This window comes from Pagrus major, chromosome 9 (genome assembly GCF_040436345.1).
Source record: "Pagrus major chromosome 9, Pma_NU_1.0".
Taxonomy (NCBI): domain Eukaryota; kingdom Metazoa; phylum Chordata; class Actinopteri; order Spariformes; family Sparidae; genus Pagrus; species Pagrus major.
Genome location: NC_133223.1, coordinates 22,360,943 through 22,383,316, shown reverse-complemented (window position 1 = coordinate 22,383,316; position 22,374 = coordinate 22,360,943). Strand labels below are relative to the sequence as shown.

The 22,374-nt window shown below is 40.5% G+C and overlaps 1 protein-coding gene across 1 annotated transcript; it reads left to right on the top strand.

Annotated features, from left to right (window-relative positions):
* The first annotated feature begins 887 nt into the window (after window positions 1–887).
* asmt (acetylserotonin O-methyltransferase) lies at window positions 888–21,468 on the top strand. The gene is made up of 8 exons (XM_073474192.1): window positions 888–947; window positions 2,398–2,572; window positions 2,731–2,860; window positions 4,125–4,193; window positions 8,402–8,520; window positions 16,611–16,751; window positions 19,469–19,591; window positions 21,251–21,468. The coding sequence occupies exons 1-8, from the start codon at window positions 924–926 to the stop codon at window positions 21,466–21,468; spliced, it is 999 nt and encodes a 332-aa protein (XP_073330293.1). The 5' UTR covers window positions 888–923.
* Window positions 21,469–22,374: the final 906 nt, after the last annotated feature.

Genomic DNA, 22,374 nt, shown 5'->3' with positions numbered 1-22,374 from the left:
GTTTTGCAGTGAAGAAACATTTTGTGGACCACCTGACTTTTCAGTGAATTGTCATTTTTGGATGAACTTTTCCTTTAACCCTGTCTTGTGCTCCACCGTAATCAATAATATTTAAATTTTAAATTCCTGAATGATTTAAAGCTCATGGAGCTGTTATCAGAGCAACTGATGTCCATTTTTTTTATCTCTTTATGACTCCTCAAAACCTCGTGTGAAAGATCAAGGTGACAACATCCCCGACTCCAGCTGCCATATCTGTATCCGGTCCGTACACGGCTGCCTTAATGAACTGCGCGGATGAATAATTAATCGTCAAACTGATTAGTGTCTGTGTAACCTCATCAAGGCGCATGACGTGACAGTCTTTGTCATTAGGTCTGATGCTACCATTAGTCTCTCAGCGTAAGTGCAATCAGGCCATATGGAGGCGAGGAGAGGAGCACATCCATCATGAGACAGTTTCCCCTCAAAGGTTTCCAGAAGTGTCAGACACAGTTTTGGGGTCATGAAAACTGTGGGAAACATGTCTGGTATGAGAATGCACAGAGTGAAAGTCTCCATCCAAGTGTGTCCAAGTGCGAGTGGTAATGAACAAAGCAGCAGTGTGCTGCCACAGAGTTGTTTCTTTGTCCAAAGCAGACTGAGCCCCCGCTCTAATCTGGGTTATCTGGCTGTAATCAGCTTAGCCCACTGCAACTCTCACTGCTACAGCAGGGTGGGCACTTTGTCTGGGTCTAGTTCTGTCTTCTCTTCCATTCATACATTCACCTGTTGAAGTGTCTCTGAAGAAGGGAAGTTCACTTTACATGTAGAAGAGCTTATAGATCCTGTCCAAACAAGAGGCCATGGCTGAACATCAAGAGGTCTGTTTACCTGAGGGGACACCTGCTGCAGACACGTACCCCAAAAAGATACTCGAGTACATGGAAGGATTCCTCATCTCTAAGGTAATGATACACTCTAAACGTCATGGGTCACATAAAGGGATGCACCTTTATAGTTTTCTCTCTGCAGCCTGAGGGTTAATTTAGTTAATCACATTGCTGGGAGCTGATATTGTAAAAGCATCAAAGATATTAAAGCCACAAGGATAGACTGTCAGAGGAGCTGAGAAGATTAGTTGACTTACTACTTATTTATCAATTGTAAAGTGACTCTAAGATCAAAAATGCTACGCACTAGATTTGTTGCTTAATATCTTTGGGTTTTAGACTTTTGGACAAATTAAATGCATTTTGAAGATGCCATCTTGGGCTCTGGTATAAGTGATGGGCATCTTTTAGATTCAATGATTATTGTCCACAGCAGAACTGTCTAATTTCCTTTCCAGCACTCAACCTACTAACTGAGCTAAGCACAAATCTGTTGACATTTTTCAAATCGGTCAAAGTATGAGGCTACAGTGAAAGGATTTCTCAACATTGAAATGAATGTTAAAATTTTGAGTTTGAGTTTTTTTTTTTTTTTTTTTTTTTGCAATTTTAAAAAACAATCGACTTTGCCTACCAAATAAGTCATGACACATCTGTGAAAATGAAAATGAAAAGTTCTGATTAGTCATGTTTCAGCACATTTTTGGCAAATTTCAAGTTAAAATTTCACAAATCAACTAATCGAGAACATAATTGTGAGATTAATCAAGAATAAAAATCCATTGTTAATTGCAGCCCGAAGAAATCTCTAAACAGTAAACTACACCCATATGTACTGGCAACATTTCTATTTCTGGCCTCGTCACCAACCACAAGTCAGTTTAGGCAAATATTGTGCTTGTCACCCCACTACATTTGTCTGACAGCTTTAGTTACATTTCAGATCACAATTTCTCACACCTTTCCTGTCAGATGAAAACAACATATCACCAAATGTGATGATTTTGAATGTGAAGGATTTGGTGTTCCTTCGGGTTGAGAAAATTCTCCTACTTCTTAAACTAAATAATCTATTTTAAAACCCTTATGGATTACCTGGAAACACATTACCACAAAGCTGAACAGGACTCTGTTTCTAATGAAAACTTGATTTTTTTCAGAGATGTGAATTAAACTGCTACTATTAAACTACCCAACAGTAGATAAAGTAGTCAAAATGAGCTCAATCTTAAACATTTACAGCAGTAAAATGACACAGATGCATTCATACAGCAGCAATATTAATCAAAAAACATCAGATATAATAGTTAAACACTGACAGGGACATTTTTTCTGCAGAATGAGTACTTTTACTTTGACTAATTTTGCAGTTTGAATAATTCTTTTCAAGTCTTTACTGCATTAGTCCTGATTAGTGTGAATATCTAGATACATGACTATTAATTCAATTGATCAGATAATTCTATCAGTACACAGAACATCTTATTTCAGTACACTGCATGTTGTTCCTCTCTTTTTGACTCAGGTGGTGTTCTCCTCCTGTGAGCTGGGGTTGTTTGATGTATTGCTGGGTGCAGAGCGCCCCCTGTCTGCAGAGGAGATCAGTCAGGCGGTGGGAGCCAGTCTGGACGGCACACAGAGACTGCTGGCTGCCTGCAGCGGGCTGCAGCTCCTCCACACGCACCAGGACAATGGACGAGGTAGTCACTCTGGTTTCCCTCTTATATTATGATTACATGCACATCTCCCCTTGTCTCGGTCCTGTATGTCTCTCACATAGACATAAAAGGTGAAACTTTGTCTGAACACCTGCAGTGAGTCACTCTCACTCATCTCCTCCCCCACCACCTGTGTTCAGTGCTTTACAGTAACACAGAGCAGGCCAGTGTCTACCTGACCCGCTCCAGTCCTGTGTCCCTCTACCAGTCCATCCAGTACAGCTCCAGAACCATCTACCTCTGCTGGCACCACCTGACCGATGCTGTCAGGTCAGTACACTGAGAGCGGCCATGGACACAATTTCACAGTAGAAAGAGTTCATGTCACATTCATGTCACGGAGCACTGATCATGGAAAACACATTTTGCATGTTTGGTTTGTTTGATGCCATCAACCATGTACATAGCATTACAAACATCAGTAGTAGTAAACAGTTTCTTCTATAAAGAATTTAATTGTTTGTTAACAGTGAAATAACAGTATAATAAAGTTTAATTAACTATAAACTGACCATTTATTTCATGTATTTAGTGATGGTTAAGTGTTTTAATTTTTATTTTACAGTATAAATGTAATTGCCATTTTATAAACAAGGGTTTAAACAAAAAGAAATAATGTTACAGTCCTTGAGTCCTGTGTTGAGTGTTGTTGTTGAGGATGAGTTCAGGAGTCTCACAGCCTGGGGAATGAAGCTGCTCCATAGTCTGGTAAAAAAAAATAGAATTTTAAAAATAAAACAAAATTAAAATAAACTTTTTGTAAAACTCAAATTGATTACATTGATGCGATTTGATAGATTTTGCAAACTGTCTTTTAATGTGACTTGAAAGGAATCTTAGATTATTTATTATAAGAACATCCATTAATGACCACAATAAAATGTAAAAATATAGCCTAGGGACACTGCAGGAGAGGGAAAACCAAAAGAGCCAGACAAGATAAGCAAACAAACACGTGCCTGAAAGTTCCCCAAAAAATGTAACGTGAATGCACAAGAAGGATGTTGTCCAGTTAAAAAGAGCGAATTCAGAGTAGACAGGTGGGCAGTGAGAGGCTGTGAGAACTGCAGCTTTGATTTGTAGCCTGAGGATGTGGATTCCCGTCCTCCCATCTCTGTTTGAACAGCGTCTCAGGATGGATTTTAGTCTCATTGTAATGTCTGAGGGAGGACCAGCAGCTGTCAGACAGCGTGACTGGATTCACTGTGGCTGACAAGTGGAGTCCATCACACTGAGAACACATCGAGGAAAGGATGATACAGAAAAGATAAAGGCATCTTGATCTAAATAACAAATTTTTGTGTGCGGTTGCGAGCGCTAGAAACTTCTGAATTTACCTAAACTAGACAGAACATGGTTGTGTGATTCATGTCAACACACTTGACCTTATTGATTTCATCTACTTCAACTGGGAGACGGAGCTCAAGAAAATTTTAAGCAGTGAGACGATCAATACCGAGAGCCTCCCTTCATGAAATGAGTCACACGCCCCATACTTGAGCATATGTATAATTCTGTGTTTTCTTTATTCCAGAGAGGGAAGTAACCAGTATGAAAAGGCTTTTGGAGTCAACTCCAAAGACCTGTTTCAAGCTCTCTACAGGTAAGAAACACACACACATGCACACACACAGATAAAACACAAACACACACACTCCTACTCATTTACATTCCAGCCTTGTCTCTCCATCTTAAGCCTGTCCGTCACTCTCTTCTCACATCCTCCTAAAAAAACAGACCTGTGGGATTTATTAGGAGGCAGCAGTGGATGTGTGAGGCAGAGAGAGAGAGAGAGAGAGAGAGGATGTGGGCAGTGATGTGAGGAAGCTCGGAGCACAGAGAGACAGAATATATCTGCCATTGTCCTTGAGGTCTTGTGTGTTTATAGTATCTGGTGCCCGCAGTTTTAACGCTTCACTGATCCGCTGGTCAGCAGTTTTCAGAGGTCACACGCTGAAAGTTTCACACTTTGTTCACTAATAGATTTTGATCCGCCGGCCTGAGGCCCTGTACTTTAAAACAGTGTCAGACCCAGAGGGATCAGAGGCCATCAAAACTGAAACACTGTGGAATAACTCACTAAAACACTTTCAACTCTTGTCCTCATCAGAGCATTATTTAAAAAGCCATTGTACTTTGATGGAAGGGGGTGGGTTGCACCAAACAGATGTTAAAATGCACGTTTCCGACATGATTTTAAACGTGAACAATAAAATGAAATGTACCACCACATGTGCAGATGTATGACTCACTGTTTTTCACTGTCCACTGACTTCACTTCAGCTGAAAAAGAACAAAACTGAGCGTAGACATATTTCTTTGCATGTGAACTACCAGTGATGGAACGTAACTGAGTACATTTGTTCAAGTACTGTACCTCTAGTACAGTTTTGCAGTACTTGTACTTCATTTGAGTATTTCCATTTTCTGATACTTTATACTTCCACCGTTTTGGAGGCAAATATTGTATTTTTTGCTCATTACATTTAGTTGATGACTTTAGGTACTAGTTAGTTATTACTAGTCATGATGCATCAGAGCCACATTTTTAAAATATTTTAAATTCAATTTAATAGTTGACAACTAATCCATTAACCGTTGCAGCTCTTCTGTATTTGCCATTTTTGTTCTGATATCCTGTTAAAAAGCCACTGATAATCTCACAGGAGCTGCCTCATTGAGAAAAGATTAATGCAGAATGAGAATATTCACACATAATTCAACACATCCTTGTGCAGATGAATTTGCAATTCAGCTTTAATTGACTGAAAATGAAAAATACCCAGTGAGAAAAAATTTCAACACCTGCACACAATTGATTTAATGTGGAGGAGCAGTTGTTTGTCCCCACTGATTTCCCCTGTGAATACTGTGGGTAAATTAGCAAGAGGAAACAACCACTGAAGTAATTCAGCGTGTTCTCGGAGCGCTGGAGAAGGAGCAGGATGATTCAAAGCCCGGCTGGATGACTCAGACTCCTGTTTACTCATCGGCATTTAACCAGCCATGTACTGCACCTGAATAATTTACAGCCAAGTCCTCATACCCGAGAAAGCAGAAAAGATTTGGAGAAAAGAAAGGCATGAGAGCGAGGATTTGGAGAGGTTCTGATAATTCAAAAATATACAAGCATGGGGAGAAGTTTAAATACTACATATGAGTGCTTTTTATCCAAACAGGACAGATGTGTCAGATGATTTATGTCATTTTAAGCAAGGTGTTTGATACTGAAATAGCTGTAATATTTTACTTTATGTGGTCCTGCAAAAAATGTAGTCCAGTGACTGAAAAATGGAACATAGTTAATGATATTAAATGTAGCATTTTACAGTATATTTGCTCTTTGTTTGGGATATAATAAGTATTGTCACGCAGACTCGTCTTTGATTAATTGTTTAGGTTAACAAGCTTGAAAGTATATAGATCATATCCTGCAACAAACCTGACCAAGCTTGTATTGTTGATATGAAATCTACATTACGCTAATGCTATAAAATGCACACTGTGTACCAATCTTCATAATATATTAATATGGCAATTAGTATATTATTTTGTATGAAAACTACACAAGATGTGCGCTGATCAAACTGTTGAAAAGCTATTGTCTATTTTAAATGTAGAAACTTAGATGCACATTATGTAATTTCTTCCACTAGGGGGCTCCCTATCAAACAATGAAAACATAAAAAATATAAAAAATGATAAATGTATAAAATAATAAAAATATAACACTAAGCTTTGGCTTTTTGCTGCCTGGTAATTCACCCAGTCCTCACAATATTAAGTCAATTTCGGTCCATTACTTTTCATCTTGTATTAGTCAACAGTTGTAACTCACTTGGAGTGAAAGATGCTTTGCTGAAGCAACTTTGCAAAACACTGTTAGGCCCTGATCACACAGAGACTTGTTAAAACATGCGCGTCTGCTTTAAAAATGCCAAATAAACATGCGTTTTGGATAAAACAGTGTGGTGCAAGCCCGCAGGAATAGAACCAGGCTTTGAGGCCAGTTAATGTAGTGGCCAAACCGTGCAATTACATTATGTCATGTGATGTACTGCGGCCCAAAAAGACTTTTTTCCATTCCCTATTCCCTCTGTAAAACGGTGAATACACTTTATTGAGCGTTAAAGCACCCGTGAAATGCATCATTTCACTATCTGAATTTGATCCATTTGGTCCAATAACATTTTTAAAGTCTAGAAGAGCCACACGATTAAATTATTTTATCTCAAGTTAGCCGGGCGCTAAACCAGAAGTTAGCCGGCTCGGTCACAGAAGTCTCAAGTGTGCACGCTCTATGGACCCCACATCATGGAAGATTGGGGTATTTTCAAACTCAGGAAGTCAAGCTTTTTTGGCTTCAAAACGTCACTGAGCAGCTTTCATAGGTATGAACGGGGCTCCGCCTCAAACACTGTGTCCAAATTTAATATAACGTCCTTGGTGTGGTACGACTGTGTAGCGGAGCTTCACGCACAACTGGCCATCATATGTAATTGATGGGAAAAGCAATGCAACTGTACCTTGATGCAGAAAACTTGAAAATATTTCAACTCATTTATTTTGAAACTATGGTGGGACAAATTAGACTGTATGCCTCAGCAGAGTCTAGGTAATTAACAGGAAACGCTGATCGACAACACATTAAAAAATAAAACAGTAGGACATGAATTCTTTTAATATTTTGTCAATTTTGTCCCTTTTCCAGAATGAGCATATTACATACCTACTCAGGACGCAGTAATCACGCACAGTAAAACACATAATTGATGTAATGATCTTCAGAGGACACTGGCCAAAGTGAAACATGCTTTGTCAGTCTTTTCTTCTGTTAATGCTGATAAGACAGAGAGGATAAAGCAACAAGACAGCAGTAAAACACAACAGTGATCAGCCATGAGCCATGACTTTGACAGTGGGCACAGATATAACAGAGAACCTGCAGGCATGTTGAGGAGGACGAGTCATGTCTGTGCAGAGAGAGGACGGATCATAAACCACCAGGACATTATAATGATGTATTGAGCTCACCAGGCTGAGCATCTTTTCCCCTGATATGGAGACAGGAAGAGATTGTGTGCATCAATCGGGGACAAGAAGCACTGCAGATGTTATCATTAGGGGGCATTCAATAACTTATGTCCAAAACGTTCTCAAATTAGAGCTGACAGTGCTGCTGTTTGGCCTCACAGTCATTTCATCTTTTCACATCCGATGTAATCAGAGTCCGAGGCCGCGACAATGACTCACTTTCAAAGTCCGACTGGAGGTCAGCGTGACATCTGAAGTTAGTTGGCCGAACACAAGTTTGGATAAACAAAATTCTAGTGTTACAGAACAGAGGATGCTCAGTGTGTGTGTGTGTGTGTGTGTGTGTGTGTGTGTGTGTGTGTGTGTGTGTAGCCCCATGGCAGGGCAGAGTGCTGGGTGATGAGGTGGAGATTCCTCAGAGCAGCAGCAGTCACCACAGGCTCTTCTGTTCTGCTGCACCCTGTCTATCGCTCTCTCTCTCACACACACACTCACACACTCACACATACTGTGTCGCCACGGGGAGCCACTTTGTACATGAGGAGCGGCACTGTGTGTGTGTGTGTGTGTGTGTGTGTGTGTGTGTGTGTGTGTGTGTGTGTGTGTGTGTGTGCGTGTGTGTGTGTGTTTGTCTGTTTATTGTGGACATAAAGCAAGCTGCCCCTTAGGTGACAGCTCACAGAGAATGACAAAGAAAGTTTTGCGCCATTACAGCCAGACTTTAATAAAAAAAGGCAGTCTTGACTACTTTCTTACGGACTGTCTCTGTGTGTGCAGGTCTGACGAGGAGATGGTGAAGTTTATGCAGCTAATGAACTCCATTTGGAACATCTGTGGTAAAGATGCGGTCACGGCCTTCGATCTTTCGTCTTTCAAGGTCATCTGTGACCTTGGAGGTAAGTGTGTGCGCGAGTGTGTGTTTATCAAGTCACCAGATCTCATTTCCATAAGGTCGTGGGTTCAGTCATTAACATTTAAAATTGTTGGAGTCATGCGTTAACAGAGACAGCTGGCTCAGCCGCACACACATACAGCATTTATACAGTAGAGCGTGTGTTTGTGTGTGTGCGCACAAAAATGCACAGCACTCACAATCAACTGCAACCTTTATTACACCCCCACCCCACCCTTCAGCCTCGCTGAGTTAATGACTCTTAGTGAATCAGTCAGCTTTCCCAACACACACAACTCAAAGTCTCAAAGTCAGAGTTTCACTGTTTCACTGTATTGACAGTATACTTTGTTGTATTTGTTCAGCTCTGAAGGAAAAAACATGATTTTAACAGCATAAATTAATTTATTTTTACAGACAGTGTACAGGCACAATTTATGGGTTACCTGCCAGCTGCCAGAATAAATGTTCGTCATGTACACTTCTTCACACCGTGGATTTGTTTATGTTGCAACTTTACGTTTCTAAAGGTTCTGTTTATTGTGACAATGCTGTGGTTATAGTCTGGTCAGGTTCAGGCACAAAAACCACTTGGTTAGGGTTTGGAAAACATCATGTTTAGGCTTAAAATACTTCTGGGAATGTCCCGACTTCTCCTCATTAATTTCCACATTATGTTTGCTGGAAATTGTCCACAGGCCTCCTTAAAAGTATCCACTTGTTTCACATTCACAAATGTTGAAACGTAGTCTCAAACTGCAGTCAATCTCTTGGCAGCCTTCTTGCCTGGAACTCCACCACCGTCCTCTGTGTTTATGAGATAGGTTTAGGCACAAAAAAACACCAGATCATCATTTGGCTTAAAATACCTGTTTTGTCGCAACAAACATGGTTGGAAATTGTCTGGAGGTCTCTATGAAAATATCCAGGATTGTCCTACATCTAAATGTTGAAACACAGTCTTGAACTGCGGTCACTGGCTTGACAGCCTTCTCGCCTGTAACACTACTGCTATAACCTTCACCTCCTGATATGAAAGTCAGGCCATAAACATGTAATGTGAACGTAGTATGACATGTTTTGTTTTTTAGAAACGTCAGTATGGTATGTAGACTTTAACGCGGACACATGTGAACGTATCAGTGATTCGCTTTGTTTTTTTACATTACACTGCAAACACTCAAAATCTTAGTGAGTCTAATTTCTTGTGAAAAATATCTCAGTATACTTAATATAAGACACAATTATCTAGAAAAAAACATTTCAGAGTCATAATCTGAAGACTTGTTCTTAGATGTTCTTCACTTGTTCCATTGGCTGACAAGAAACGTCTTGTATTCATTGTTTTCTTTACTTATTTTTTAAGTTGCATTTTTTCCAGTGTAAAATGCTTAACAAGGGCAGCATTGGTAAAAACATGCATTTAGCTCGTCTACACTGAAATCTAAATCAGTGTTTACAGAGAGTAGGAGGCATCAGAGAGGTTTAACCTGCTAAGTGTGAGGCATCCAGCCATCTCTGTCACAACAGTCTAATTATTTCACCCTTCTTCTTGCCCAGTAATGACCGTAATACGTGATTTCATAGTTTGACAACCGAGAGAATAAATAAAATCAACAGTTTTCCTGTTGTGGCAGCATTTCAATGTGTAACTTAATCTGAAAACAGTATTTTTTCATAAATCTGCATTAATGTGGACATGGCCCATGGATTTTTCTCAAGCATACAAGATTTATGCCAATAAATAAGAGCAGTTCCAGTTAGCTGCAAACTAATTTAGCTTCCATCCATTGTGATGCTCTGAATGTGAAATGTCTAAATGTGAAGCAAGATGTTGCAGCCTCGCCAGTCTTCGGATAAATAAAGGTAAAAAAATGCAGCTTTCTTGACTGATCTCTGCTGTGTAATCTCCTTTGGCAAATCAGATTTATTTATAAAGTGCTTTTGTACTGCAGGTTTCTTACAAAATGGTTTACACACAGAGTAGAGTGCACAAGGATAAAAAAGTGAGGGAAGAAAGACTGAACGAACGCAACATGAACTGTAGGATGTGAGGCCAGGACTTCAGGGAAAAGAAAAAAAGTGACATGATATGAATAATAATAGAACAAAAAAAAGCTTTTGTTGCTTGACGTTGCCCGTTCTGTTTCAGTCAGTCTCCTCCTGCACTGAGAGCTGAACGTTGTCTTCACTCATGAGCCCCTCAGTCGATCAGAGAGAGCAGATGATGGATAATAATGTAGCAGTAATGTCCACGTGCAAGATTATACTCAGAGATAAATGATCCAATGTGCAATCAATGTTTTGAAGAACCCCCGCTGTGTTCAATCATGATAGAGGTTGAGATAAAGCCCCTGAATGGCGCTCTAATCTCGACTGAATGTCTTTTAGTTTGACGTGAAAATGCGTAAAAGTGCCTTGACATTTAAAACATTAATTAACACACATGTTTCTCTGTTTTAATTATAATTACAACATTAGGGCTCAGTCAGGCTTAGAAACAGCACACTGTACAAACACTAGTTTACACTCTTGGCCGCCTCCTGTGTGTGACACCTCAGTCGACCACACAGGGGAGCTGTGAAGCCACTAAAAGCACACATGCTCACACACACACACCGACAAACAGACGCAGACACACATCGAGGACGGTCCTCCTGTCGCCCCTCTCCTCTGTGACTTCCTCAGCGTGAGGTTGTGTGTTCATGTTTATGCATTAAGGTGCTTCACCAAAAACTGTGTGCGTGTGGACAGCAGGAGTGACTGCATTGTCTCTCACACAGCATCTGTTGTGTCTGCACACACCTGCTGCTCAGGTGCTCTGTCTGTTGCTCTGTCCAAAGTCCAGATCAGGGATCAGCCAGCCAGCATTCAAAGTCTTCATCATTTTCCTGTTGAAAAATGGCTTATTCTATACTGACGGTCTGCGTGAGGCCGTTCACCTAGATTTATTTTAATGTGACATTTAACACACAGTTCAGTTCTATGTTTTGTTTAAAAATGCATAATGAACTTAAAGGTTACAGCAACTCTAAAGAAATTATATTCATGGTTCTGAAGCACAATGTTTGTGTTGTTTTTTATGTAAATGGCCATCTGCTTCATGCTGCTACATGCAAGAAACTCAGTTATGAAACAATATTCACATCATTTGCTTTAGATAAAGTCATGATACTACAAGTGGAGAATGAATTCAAACTTTTATCATTGAAAAAGTAAACAAACGTTGGTAAAATGTGTTTTATGTAATGTATTATTAGTTAAAGATGCTCTGTGTAACTATTTGTATCAGTTCACGTGTTTATTTGCCTGTATGTGAGTGGATTGTAACGTGATGTGGAAAATGTGACCTTCATCTTCTTCGTGAAGGACTCTGCTATCAGAGAGCCACAGTAGTTAACGTGAGACCGCTAACGTGAATTAACGACCATCTTCCATCACAACACAGAAGTTCCCCAGAGCCCATTCTATGTAGTGATAGTATATAAGCAGATATAAATTATAGAAAGTGTAGATAATAAAGTCTATTTGCAACAATCCTGTCCCTCACCAATGACTAACTGAAGGTTAATATGTGAATTCTGTCTCTTAAACTCCATTTCCCCTGTTCATAACGCAGGCTTTCTATGAAAAGTCTCAAGTCTGCATCGAGATAACCCTGATTATATCTTCTGAGCACTGACAAAGCTCCTCCAGGGCCACAGAAGTACATTATACAGCTATTTTCACAGGCTGGAGAATTCTCCTCATTGTAAGTAAACTGATCGTGATGTGGAAAATCAGCGGAGTTCCCCCTCAGTGGTTCCCTGCCACAGTTGTATTAGTTGGATACAGATGTAGTCAGCAGTATCTAGCTGCTGACACAAGATAGAAAGTGTGTACACAAACAGTTTTCTAATAGATTTATTCAACCCTGAACATACTTATATGAGAGTAAAACTACTCACTTTTACAGAACACACAGAAATATCAGCACATACATCAGTGGAGATTAACAATGGGATGGTCATATGTGCACAAATAAAGGTGCATCAAGTTGAAGTTAGTGCTGAATGCCTATTCTCTACAGCAGCGTCCCACAAACTTCTTTACATCCCGTCCCACCTCAAAAATTTTTAGCCTCACCAAGTACTGCTATTATGACCGAGGCCAGAGGCCTACTCTTTTCAGCTCACTGTTTTTCCTTCTTATGTCAGCAGGTGCTGCGGACGCTTCAGTGGCGCTACTTAAGTAGCCAATAGCACTGTCAACTTCACTTTCAACAGATCTGCTTGAAATACTCTCCTCCTGCTCCGCACTTCTTTTCCCTATAGTTCCCTATAGTTCCTGTTTGGAGCCATGTCTGTAGTGTTTTTGAATCTTTTATTTACCTCAGCTTACTATCTCGCCATCAGTTTGAGTGTAGCGCGTAATTACGGGGGGAAAGAAAACGTATTTTATATTATATTTCAGTATTTAAATTAGAAATTCTGCAGTATTTTGCTAGTATTATGTTTTTTGAATTGACTTATTTCATTTTCATAAAACATTTGTCGGACTCCTCCATGTACCACCACAATTTGAGAATAGTGGCTCTAGACTGTATGAGTAAAATGTCATATTATTTCATATCACTTTAAATACAATATTTAAAGTGATAGTACAGGTCGCACTTATCCCTCGTCAGTGTATTACCTGCAGTAGATGACCGTCACCTTGCCACCGGTGTGGAGAAACAGTGGCGGCGCTGGCATGCAGCAGAGTTTTGTACTGCTGAAACTGGACCAGCAGCAACACATATTTTAGCCACCTAAAATAAGTCCGACCTACAGCCTACCTACCTGTAAAATATATACATCTGTTTAAGTGTATGCAACATTTTTGGCGCTTTACGTTGCCGTTAAACAGCCTTTTCCTTTGGCACTACATTCCCTCAACTGTACAACGTCCATATTCCTACGCACAGGCTGCTTCTCCACACTGGCGGTGTACTCATACAACCCCACACCAAAAGATCCGAACTATCATTTTAATGTTGGCAGTTGATGTTCTTTTCCGAACTGTCTCTCTAGTGGCAAGAAGGCCGTTGGCATGTGCCCAGAGTGCCTGTGCTTAGATGCAAGCCCAGGGTTTCACACTCACCTGTAACTCCACCACCATCACCTCCACCTCCCGACATTGCAGTCAGGCCATAAGCATGTAATGTGAAGGTGATATGACAAGTTTTGTAAGAATGTGAATATGGTTCACATGACACGAACAAATTTGAACGTATTAGCGGTTTGCAGAGATGTTAACCCCCAACATTTTATTCTGGCGACTGGCCTACACATCACTTCCTTATTAAACTGGTCCCATGCTCATTATTTGACCCATTCAAATGCTTGGTTCAATCACTACATTTGGCAACACACATTAGAACCATGCAAACTACTCTGCTCGTGAACGAAACTGCTTTTAACTGTATTGTTTGCTCATTTATTCTGTTTAACGTACTCTTGACAGCACTGGAAATGAGCTCATGCCCTGATTGATTCAAGATTTAAATAAAGGTTGAATGAATGTAAAAAGTGGGAAAACTCAACAAAGAGGAGGAAAAACAAAACAGTATAACACAACGTATCAATCACAATATCCCATCAAAGGATTTCATTAACAAACTGAGGCAGACAGGTTAGCTCGGGGCCTTGTAGCTGCGTTGTTGTGTTTGGATTCGCTCCTCCTTGCTGCTCTTTGATTTTTCTCCTCTGCTGACCCCTGTTTGATGTGAGCGTCCGTGTGTGTGTGTGTGTGTGTGTGTGTGTGTGTGTGTGTGTGTGTGTGTGAAAAACATGAAGCAAGAATACAGACTCATACAGTAGCAGCAGGTCCTATTAGGAGGAAGGCACTACTGAGCTTGACAGTTTGCCCTGTACACACACACACACACACACACACACACACACACACACACACACACACACACCTATGTCTGTCTGCCTTTGTATGTTTGTCAAAGTGCGATCCTTTGATCCTGTATTCCACCTCACTGCCTCCCCATCACTCATTCAAACATTCTTCATCTATCTCTTCCTCTCTATCTGTCTCGCACACTCTCGCTCTGTGTTTTATATTCAGATTGCTTGATGAAGCATGAACACTGATAATAATGCTGCCAAAGCATCAAGTTGAAATATTCATATTTCCACATTAAACCCCTGTTTCCGCCCTCGTGTGTTTGTGTGTGCTCGTATGCTAATTTAATTTTGTTATTTTCCAGTCAAATAATCAGGTCTGACCTGTGCCCTGTGACGAGCTGCAGTTCTCTCTATGAGACAGCATTCAGTGCAAGACATGCAACCTTTAATGCATGCAGGGCTGAACTTGGCCACTACCCCCTAATGATTAAAATTCAACAGCGAGTAATCAGATTTTATAAACATCTTTTATCTTGTGACCCAAGAGTTGAACAAAAACAAGAATCCTTTCTACCAGCTGATCCCGAAGCTCTGCCAGAGACAGACACTTAACAATTCAGCCCAACCAAACTGTAACAGTTGAAATTGTGAAATGTACCTTTAAGACATACTGGGTTGCTTTAAAGCCTGAAGTAAAAAGCTCATGTTAGGCTATAAATGTCACCGCTACTAAGCATCTTACTACGCTTAGTACACACACTTTATTATAAATTGATCAATCTACAGTTGTAAAGTTGAGTTAGAGCGCTAGTTTGCAACTGGAGTCCGCCTTTAAAGATGGACTGAGTAGTTGAGTCTCAGTGTTCGGCACAATGACACTTAAAGTTCCTGTAGTCTTATTTAGAAAATCGTTGGCAACTTCCTCTTTTGAGACACGTAAACGCTTTATAATTCAAACGTGGGGTATTTACTGGTGTATTTAATGTCGTAGAACAAAATATGAGAATCTCTGAAGCTTCTGGTAACCACAGACCTTATTTCTGGCATGTAACTGTAATCCTGAGGCACTCTATTGACAAAGGCTTTGTTCAGGCATGTCAACTTCCTGGCTATAAAATTACCCAGATCTTCCATGTTGTGCGGCCCATAGATAGTGCGCACTGGAGACTTCCACCGACCGAGCTGGCTTACCCCATGTTTAGCGGTCGGCTAACTTGAATGGAGATAAAATGATTTAATCTTGGGGTATTCTAGACTTTCCAAATTTTATTAAACCAAATGGCTTAATTTATGATAGTCAAACGAGTCATATCGTGGGGGTTGTGACGCTCCAAAAAAAATTATCCATAGTTTCAAAATGTAAGCTTATGGAAAAAAGTCTTTTTGGGCCCCAGTGCGTCACGTGACGTTGTGATTACATGGTTTCAAAGCCTGGCGCTGTTCCTCTTTGACCACCACAAGCTGGGTGCCACCTTGTTCCATTATAATCTAAAGAAGTTCGACATCTCTTGGGCCGGTATCTCCAAAACTCTGCAACTCACACCAAAACAGTTTCGATGGATAAATAGCACTACATGTAGTGCTCACAGACTGATAGTTGCTGAGATATTTCAGTAAAAATCAAAAATGTCTCCCTCATGGTAAAGCTAGAGGAAGAGTCCCTGGGGACTATGAATGTCTGTACCAAATTACATGACAGTCCCTCCGATAGTTATCAAGATATTTCAGTCTGGATCAAAGTCGTGGACCGACTGACCAATCAACAGACCGGCGTTGTCATCCCTGGAGCCCTGGAGCTCGTTGCATAAATAAAAAAAATGATTTACATGTAAAGGTTCATGCATGTGAAATCAGTTTGAGCCAGATAACAATCACATTGTGTGTGTTTGTGTTTGCTCTTGCTTAGATTAGATTCCTCAGTCGGATTCTTAGACAGCGAGCTCTGTCCAGTTTCTTCTCTCTCTATGTCACTCTAAATTCAGTTCATTCCAGTCTGCTTTATTGGCATGAATGTTAGATGAACCATATTCCCAAAGCCGCCACATACAACTGAATACAAATCATGCAAATAAATAATGGGTATATACCTGAAAGGCATCTGTTCCACTTGTCTGACTCTGTGTGTTGAGTGTGAGCATGGTGCACTACCTTGTTAATGAAGGTTGTGTGCGTTCATTGCGCCGTAACTAAAGCTACTTATCTCTGTTTCTCTCTCCAGGCTGCAGTGGAGCATTAGCCAAGCAGTGCACGTCAGCCTACCCAGAATGCACCGTTACGATCTTTGACCTCCCCAAGGTGGTGCGTACGTCGAGGGAACACTTCTTCTCGGAGGGCGACCAGAGGATAGGCTTCCACGAAGGTAATGTCATTAGGGCTGGGCGACATCACTTGACATTTTTAATCATATACAGACAGTTCAAGTGCAGTTACACACACGCACACACACACACACACACACACACACCATTTACACCTTGTATTAATAAGCATTCTTCTGCTCTGAAATCTGCCTGCATTGTGATCAGATCTCAATATGCAAATCACACAAGCAGAGATGGTGGGCTTGTCAACAATAGTGGCACGTTGCCACCGCTGTATCACTTCTACTTTTTCCTTGCCAAGGAAAGGGTCTTCTGCAAGATTTTTCTGGGTTTTCTTAACTCTAAATAGTGATGCTTTCGGATGGCGGCTGACCTCCGAGCTAAAATCCTAAAGCGTCAGTATTACTATCTTACCAGCAGGAGCTTTAAAGTGATTGTTCGGGTCTTTCGATGTGGGGTTGTATGAGGTACTCATCCCTAGTGAGTGTATTACCTGCAGTAGTAGTAGTAGCTCTCCCCCTGTGTGGAGAAGCAGTGCATAGCACCCTCAGGGAAGCAGAGCGTTGTGCTGCAAAACGGCACTGACAGCAAGAAGTATTTTAGCCACCTAAAAGAAGACACGTAAAAAATATGTATATCCGTTTAAGTGTTTAAGCTATAATTTGAAGATTTTTGGCACTTTGCATTGCAGTCAGACGGCCCTTTCCTTTGGCGATATATTCCCTCAACTGTCCGTATTCCTACGCAGGAGCACAGCTGTGCCTGCCGCGCACTGTATGACCTGGCTGTCTGACGGCGATGTCTTGCTGTTGGTGTCATTTCGCAGTACAGTGCTCTGCTTCCCTGTCTTCTTCCTGTCCCATCTTCCCGTCCTTTGTTTCCAGCTTTTGGTTCCTGATTCCTCGCGTTATTCCTGGTTTGTACTTTGCTTTTTTTGGTCAGTACTTTGTTTAGCTTTTGTGTTTGGCCTTTGTATTTTATGGACTTTTGGGTTATTTAAATACAATTGATTTGATTTGATTTAATAAAGCTCACCTTTTGTTTGGTTACCTGCCTGCCTGTGTGTCTTGCGTTGGGTCCCTTTTGTTTAATGGTGACACCCGTGTATTTTGATGTGGCATTTTTCCAATGTTCTTACTATGTAGCTAAAGATATAGCTTATATTCCTCTGTGCCACAAAGCTCCACATCAGTAAGCATGTTCCTTCATTACCATGTAGTCAATCGCGCAAACTCCTGGTTCCTTAAATACTCATGAGTACGGCACATCTGTTGCTAAAACAAAAAAGGTAGTGCCTACTTCATTTTTAGCAAGTATTTTTTTCTTCAGGAAGAATGGGTTTGCAGTGCCGAAGAGGGAATAGTTAAATTCTGAAGTATTCAGAGCTGTACAAACACATTGTTGGTTTTGGTCTTTTAATAAGACTGGTTGACAGTACGAAAGATATAGGACATTGCCTTTAGCCATCTATGAACGCATCCAAACTGTAAAGATTGTATTACACCTGGCTCTGATCTGATCTTAATAGGATGGTGCAGATAAGGTCTGGCTGATCTGATCTCAGTCTGATAATAAGGCCTCCTGTGTGCAGTTATATCTTAATAAACCTTTTCTTATCCAGATAAATATTACATGTTATCGAAGTGCAAATGGGACCATCATGCTGTATGAAGAGAAACACAAAGACAGTGCATTACACATTATTTACAACATAATGGAAAAAGTGGAATAATATCTTGAACATCCAGAGTGTCGGATTTAAGGGGATCTGGCAGAAATGGAATAAATGCTCATAAATATGTCCATTATTGTATAATCACCTGAAACAAATAATCGTTATGTTTTTGTAATCTTCGAATGAGCCTTTTTATATTTACAGAGAGAGCAGATCCACCATGTTGCACTGCCACAGATAGACCAAACAGTGGCTGTAAAGAGCGCCTTTCATGTTTTTTGCGGCCACCATAGAGCAGGGTGAGATTGGGCGCAATAACAGTCTGTCTGCCACCATCAACCTCATTTCCCTCTAACAGCACAAAGAAATGACAGAAAACATTTTTTTGAAGATATTTTCAAAGTCTGATCTGAAAGTAAAAGCTGAATAAGACACTGTTGATGCTGTCACTTGTGTGTCTCCTGCTGCTACTGGACTGAAAACATTGTGTATCAACTATCAATTTATATCTCACACTATGTGCTGTCGGCTCTCCAAAGCAGCAGCAAACGTGGAGGGAAAAAGTTCTCAGCGGTCTGTGAATCTTGAAAACCTGAAGTCACAATCAGTTCCTGCTGTTCTCATAGCCGCGATGATGTCGAACACAACAGGAACCGAAAAGAAAATGAAAAGCAGTGATACATAGTTTTTGTTTTTCTTCAATGTTATGCAGACCCCTGTGTGGTCATACAGTTATAATGGACAGCAGAGGCGTGGAATTGAGTCGAGGACAGGCACACAAACACTCATTTTTATCACTGTGTATAAACAGCAGCAAGTGAAGTTGACCCTGAGCCATGGTGGACAGCAGGCTGAAAATACACTGTTAGGTCAAATCTTTCTGACACAATATGATTACAACAGACATCAGCCCCTTTTAATTAATTATGTTTGAGTATGTAAAACACTTAAATAATCATTGTCTCATTACTGGAAGGCTTGTCAACATAATTAATAATTATGTGAAATAATTAAATCAAATATGGCTGCGTCTTAGGAATTCAGTGCATTTGAATTGTGTGTGTGTGTGTGTGTGTTTAGGGGACTTCTTCAAAGACCCCCTGCCGCAGGCTGACCTCTACATCCTCGCCAGAATCCTCCACGACTGGACAGACGAACGCTCCGTAGAGCTACTTAGTAGAGTCTACAAAGCATGCAAGCCAGGTCTGTCTGTCTGTGTGTGTGTGTGTGTGTGTGTGTGTGTGTGTGTGTGTGTGTGTGTGTGTGTGTGCATGTGCGTGCGTGTGTGTGTGCGTGTGTGTGTGTGTGTGTGTGTGTGTGCGTGCGTGCGTGCGTGTGTGTCTTTGACTGTGACAGAGATGAGTACTTTTTTTTTCCTCCCCTGCTTGAAATGAGATGGCAGATTGTATCCCACAATGCAGCTGATCCCAGAAAAGTCTGTCCTTCTGACTTTGATCAAAGACAAACTCGCACACACACAAAAGCAGCAGACTCTATCAGGAGGCACAAAACCCTCTCATGTGTTTTTGTCTGTGAATCTGTGTGTGTGTGTGTGTATAAAAACAAGGACATAAAGTAAGTGGGGAAAGCCTATTTTTTTCTGGACAGAGACTACAACCTGTTTTAGAACAAAGTAGTTTCTTATTAAAGCCTCACAGGAGACATTTAGAGCAGACATGTTGACCTGTTGTAGCACAGAAAGCACAGGTGTTGGTAATAACATTAATTTTGTCTCTGTTTCTCCAGTTATGGCAATGCAATGCAGCAACTAACAATGGTATTAGTTACACCTGTGTTTGACAAGTCAAGATGTCTGCTATGAAATAAGGTATATAAGAAACTTTATCAATTCTTGTCTATCAGTTGCATTACTTTTTTTTACAGTAACTAAATTAATCATAAATATGATTGTTTACTAGTTGGTAACAAGTTGAGCACAGAAAATACACTGCCAGTTACATAGTGTGTAAACTCATCCGCCAACACGGTCTTAGTTTCCACTCATATGCCGATGACACACAGCTCTATCTCAGCACCAAACCATCTACCCAGCTCCCCTCAGTCCCTTGTCAACTGCCTGCATGCCATAAAAACCTGGATGTCGTTCAATCTTCTTAAACTCATGACGTACACTAAGCATGTGACTGAAAGATCCACTGAAGAGACAAAACATTGTGGCAGACAAAAACATCAGATGTGTGGACTGATAGGGAGACTGTAACATTCTTCAAATTATTCATGAAACAAACATAAATGTCATTTTTCATTGTTGTTTACACTGTTTTTCACCATTCGAGGTATGGCTGGCATTCTTTTAATTACATCAACTTGTTGCACCCTAGTGTTTTGTGAAATATTGGCACCTAACTGGATAATTGCCACTACCTACTGCTTATCTCGATGAATCAACTCCTAATTGTCACGACGACAACGACCATTGATAGAAACAAGATAATAAAAGAAATATGCATTCAATCACATTTACTTCTGCCTGTTTTCTAGAAATTTTGTTAAATTTTGTGATACATTTGAATGGAAACCTAGCTTCAGATGGACAGTATGATTTAACTTTCTACAAAACAAGCAGATTAAACAAAATTTTGGAAGTATGCTGGCTTGTTCTGTTTCGCTAATGATTGTTAAATGGAACCATGTTGTTTTGATGTATACTGGGTTTATGGGAAACCGACTTGCTACAGGCATGTTAGCAAAGCTATCATTAGCCTAGCTAGCTACAGTAAGCTTTGCTTAGACACTTTCGAACCAGTCAGAGAGGGAGAGAGAGAAACAAAGAAAGAGAAAAAAACAAAGAGAAAGGAATAAAACAAACAAACAGAGCTGAACTGTTGGTTCATCCTGCAGGAGGCGCTGTGCTGCTGGTGGAGGCGTTGCTCTTTGAGGACGGCTCTGGCCCGCTGACAGTGCAGCTGTATTCTCTGAACATGCTGGTGCAGACGGAGGGCAGAGAGAGGACAGCTGCTCAGTACGCTGCCCTGCTCGCTGCTGCTGGCTTCTCCAACATCCAGCACCGCCTCACTGGGAAGATCTACGATGCTGTGCTGGGACACAAAGAGATATGAAACCCACAGATAAGTGTACACTTGTACCAGCACTGAAAACTGCCTAAAAAATGTTTCTATTTCTGTATTTTTGATTTCACCTCAAGTTTCTTCAAATCAAAAAAAGTTTCTCACACTGTATAACACAACATCAGTGTTATGTAACTGCTTCTCATTGTATCTGTATGACATATTCAAACCAAGGCCCATTTGTACGGTTGCTTGATTCTGCATACTGAATATTCTGGATTATTGTCCATTATTTCCTGCAAGTTAGCCTGTTTTGGTATCTTTGAAAACTTAAAAATTAAAGTACTTTGGTATGAACAGTGATTGAGACTTTCTTCATCACTTACTTACTTTGGCCTGCTGTTTTGTGTTCAACAGGAGTTAGCTTGTAGTACATCTACACGGGCAGTTGCCAGTACTTGGGTTTTTAATCAGTCCAGCTTTTCAAACAAATGAGCGAAAAGTGGCTGAAAACTGTTTGGAGCTGCAAAGCGGTGTGTTGATTTTACTGGCCCCATCGACACAAGCAACCCTTTCACATAAACCAGGATTGCTTTCATAAATTATTTTGGACACCAAGCATGTGACTGTCTGTGAGCCAAGACCTGCATGTACAAATTTCAAGCACGTACTTTGCAGAGTTCCACAACCGTTATTTGGCTTCGGTAAAACTGCAATGAAAACATAACTTTTATGGACAGAAAATGCTAAGTAGTATTACCACCTGTATTGCTAGGAAGAGACTAAGAGATAATTCTTTCTGCCACAGCATATAATAAATGATAAAACAAAGTAGTTATGGACCAGTGGAGTCCACAGCAACAACGTGAGAAGAGTTATTAAAGCAAGAGAAGCACCTGTGCTCCATACATCCATAGTAAATCACACAGACAGTTACTTTATTACACTATCTATTGA

Bases quoted from the DNA above. Each gene is read 5' to 3' on its own strand.
- asmt (XM_073474192.1), top strand. From the start codon at position 924: ATGGAAGGATTCCTCATCTCTAAG. The intron at 8,521-16,610 runs GTAAGTGTGTGC...TTCTCTCTCCAG, and splicing joins GGTCATCTGTGACCTTGGAG to GCTGCAGTGGAGCATTAGCC. The intron at 16,752-19,468 runs GTAATGTCATTA...GTGTGTGTTTAG, and splicing joins GAGGATAGGCTTCCACGAAG to GGGACTTCTTCAAAGACCCC.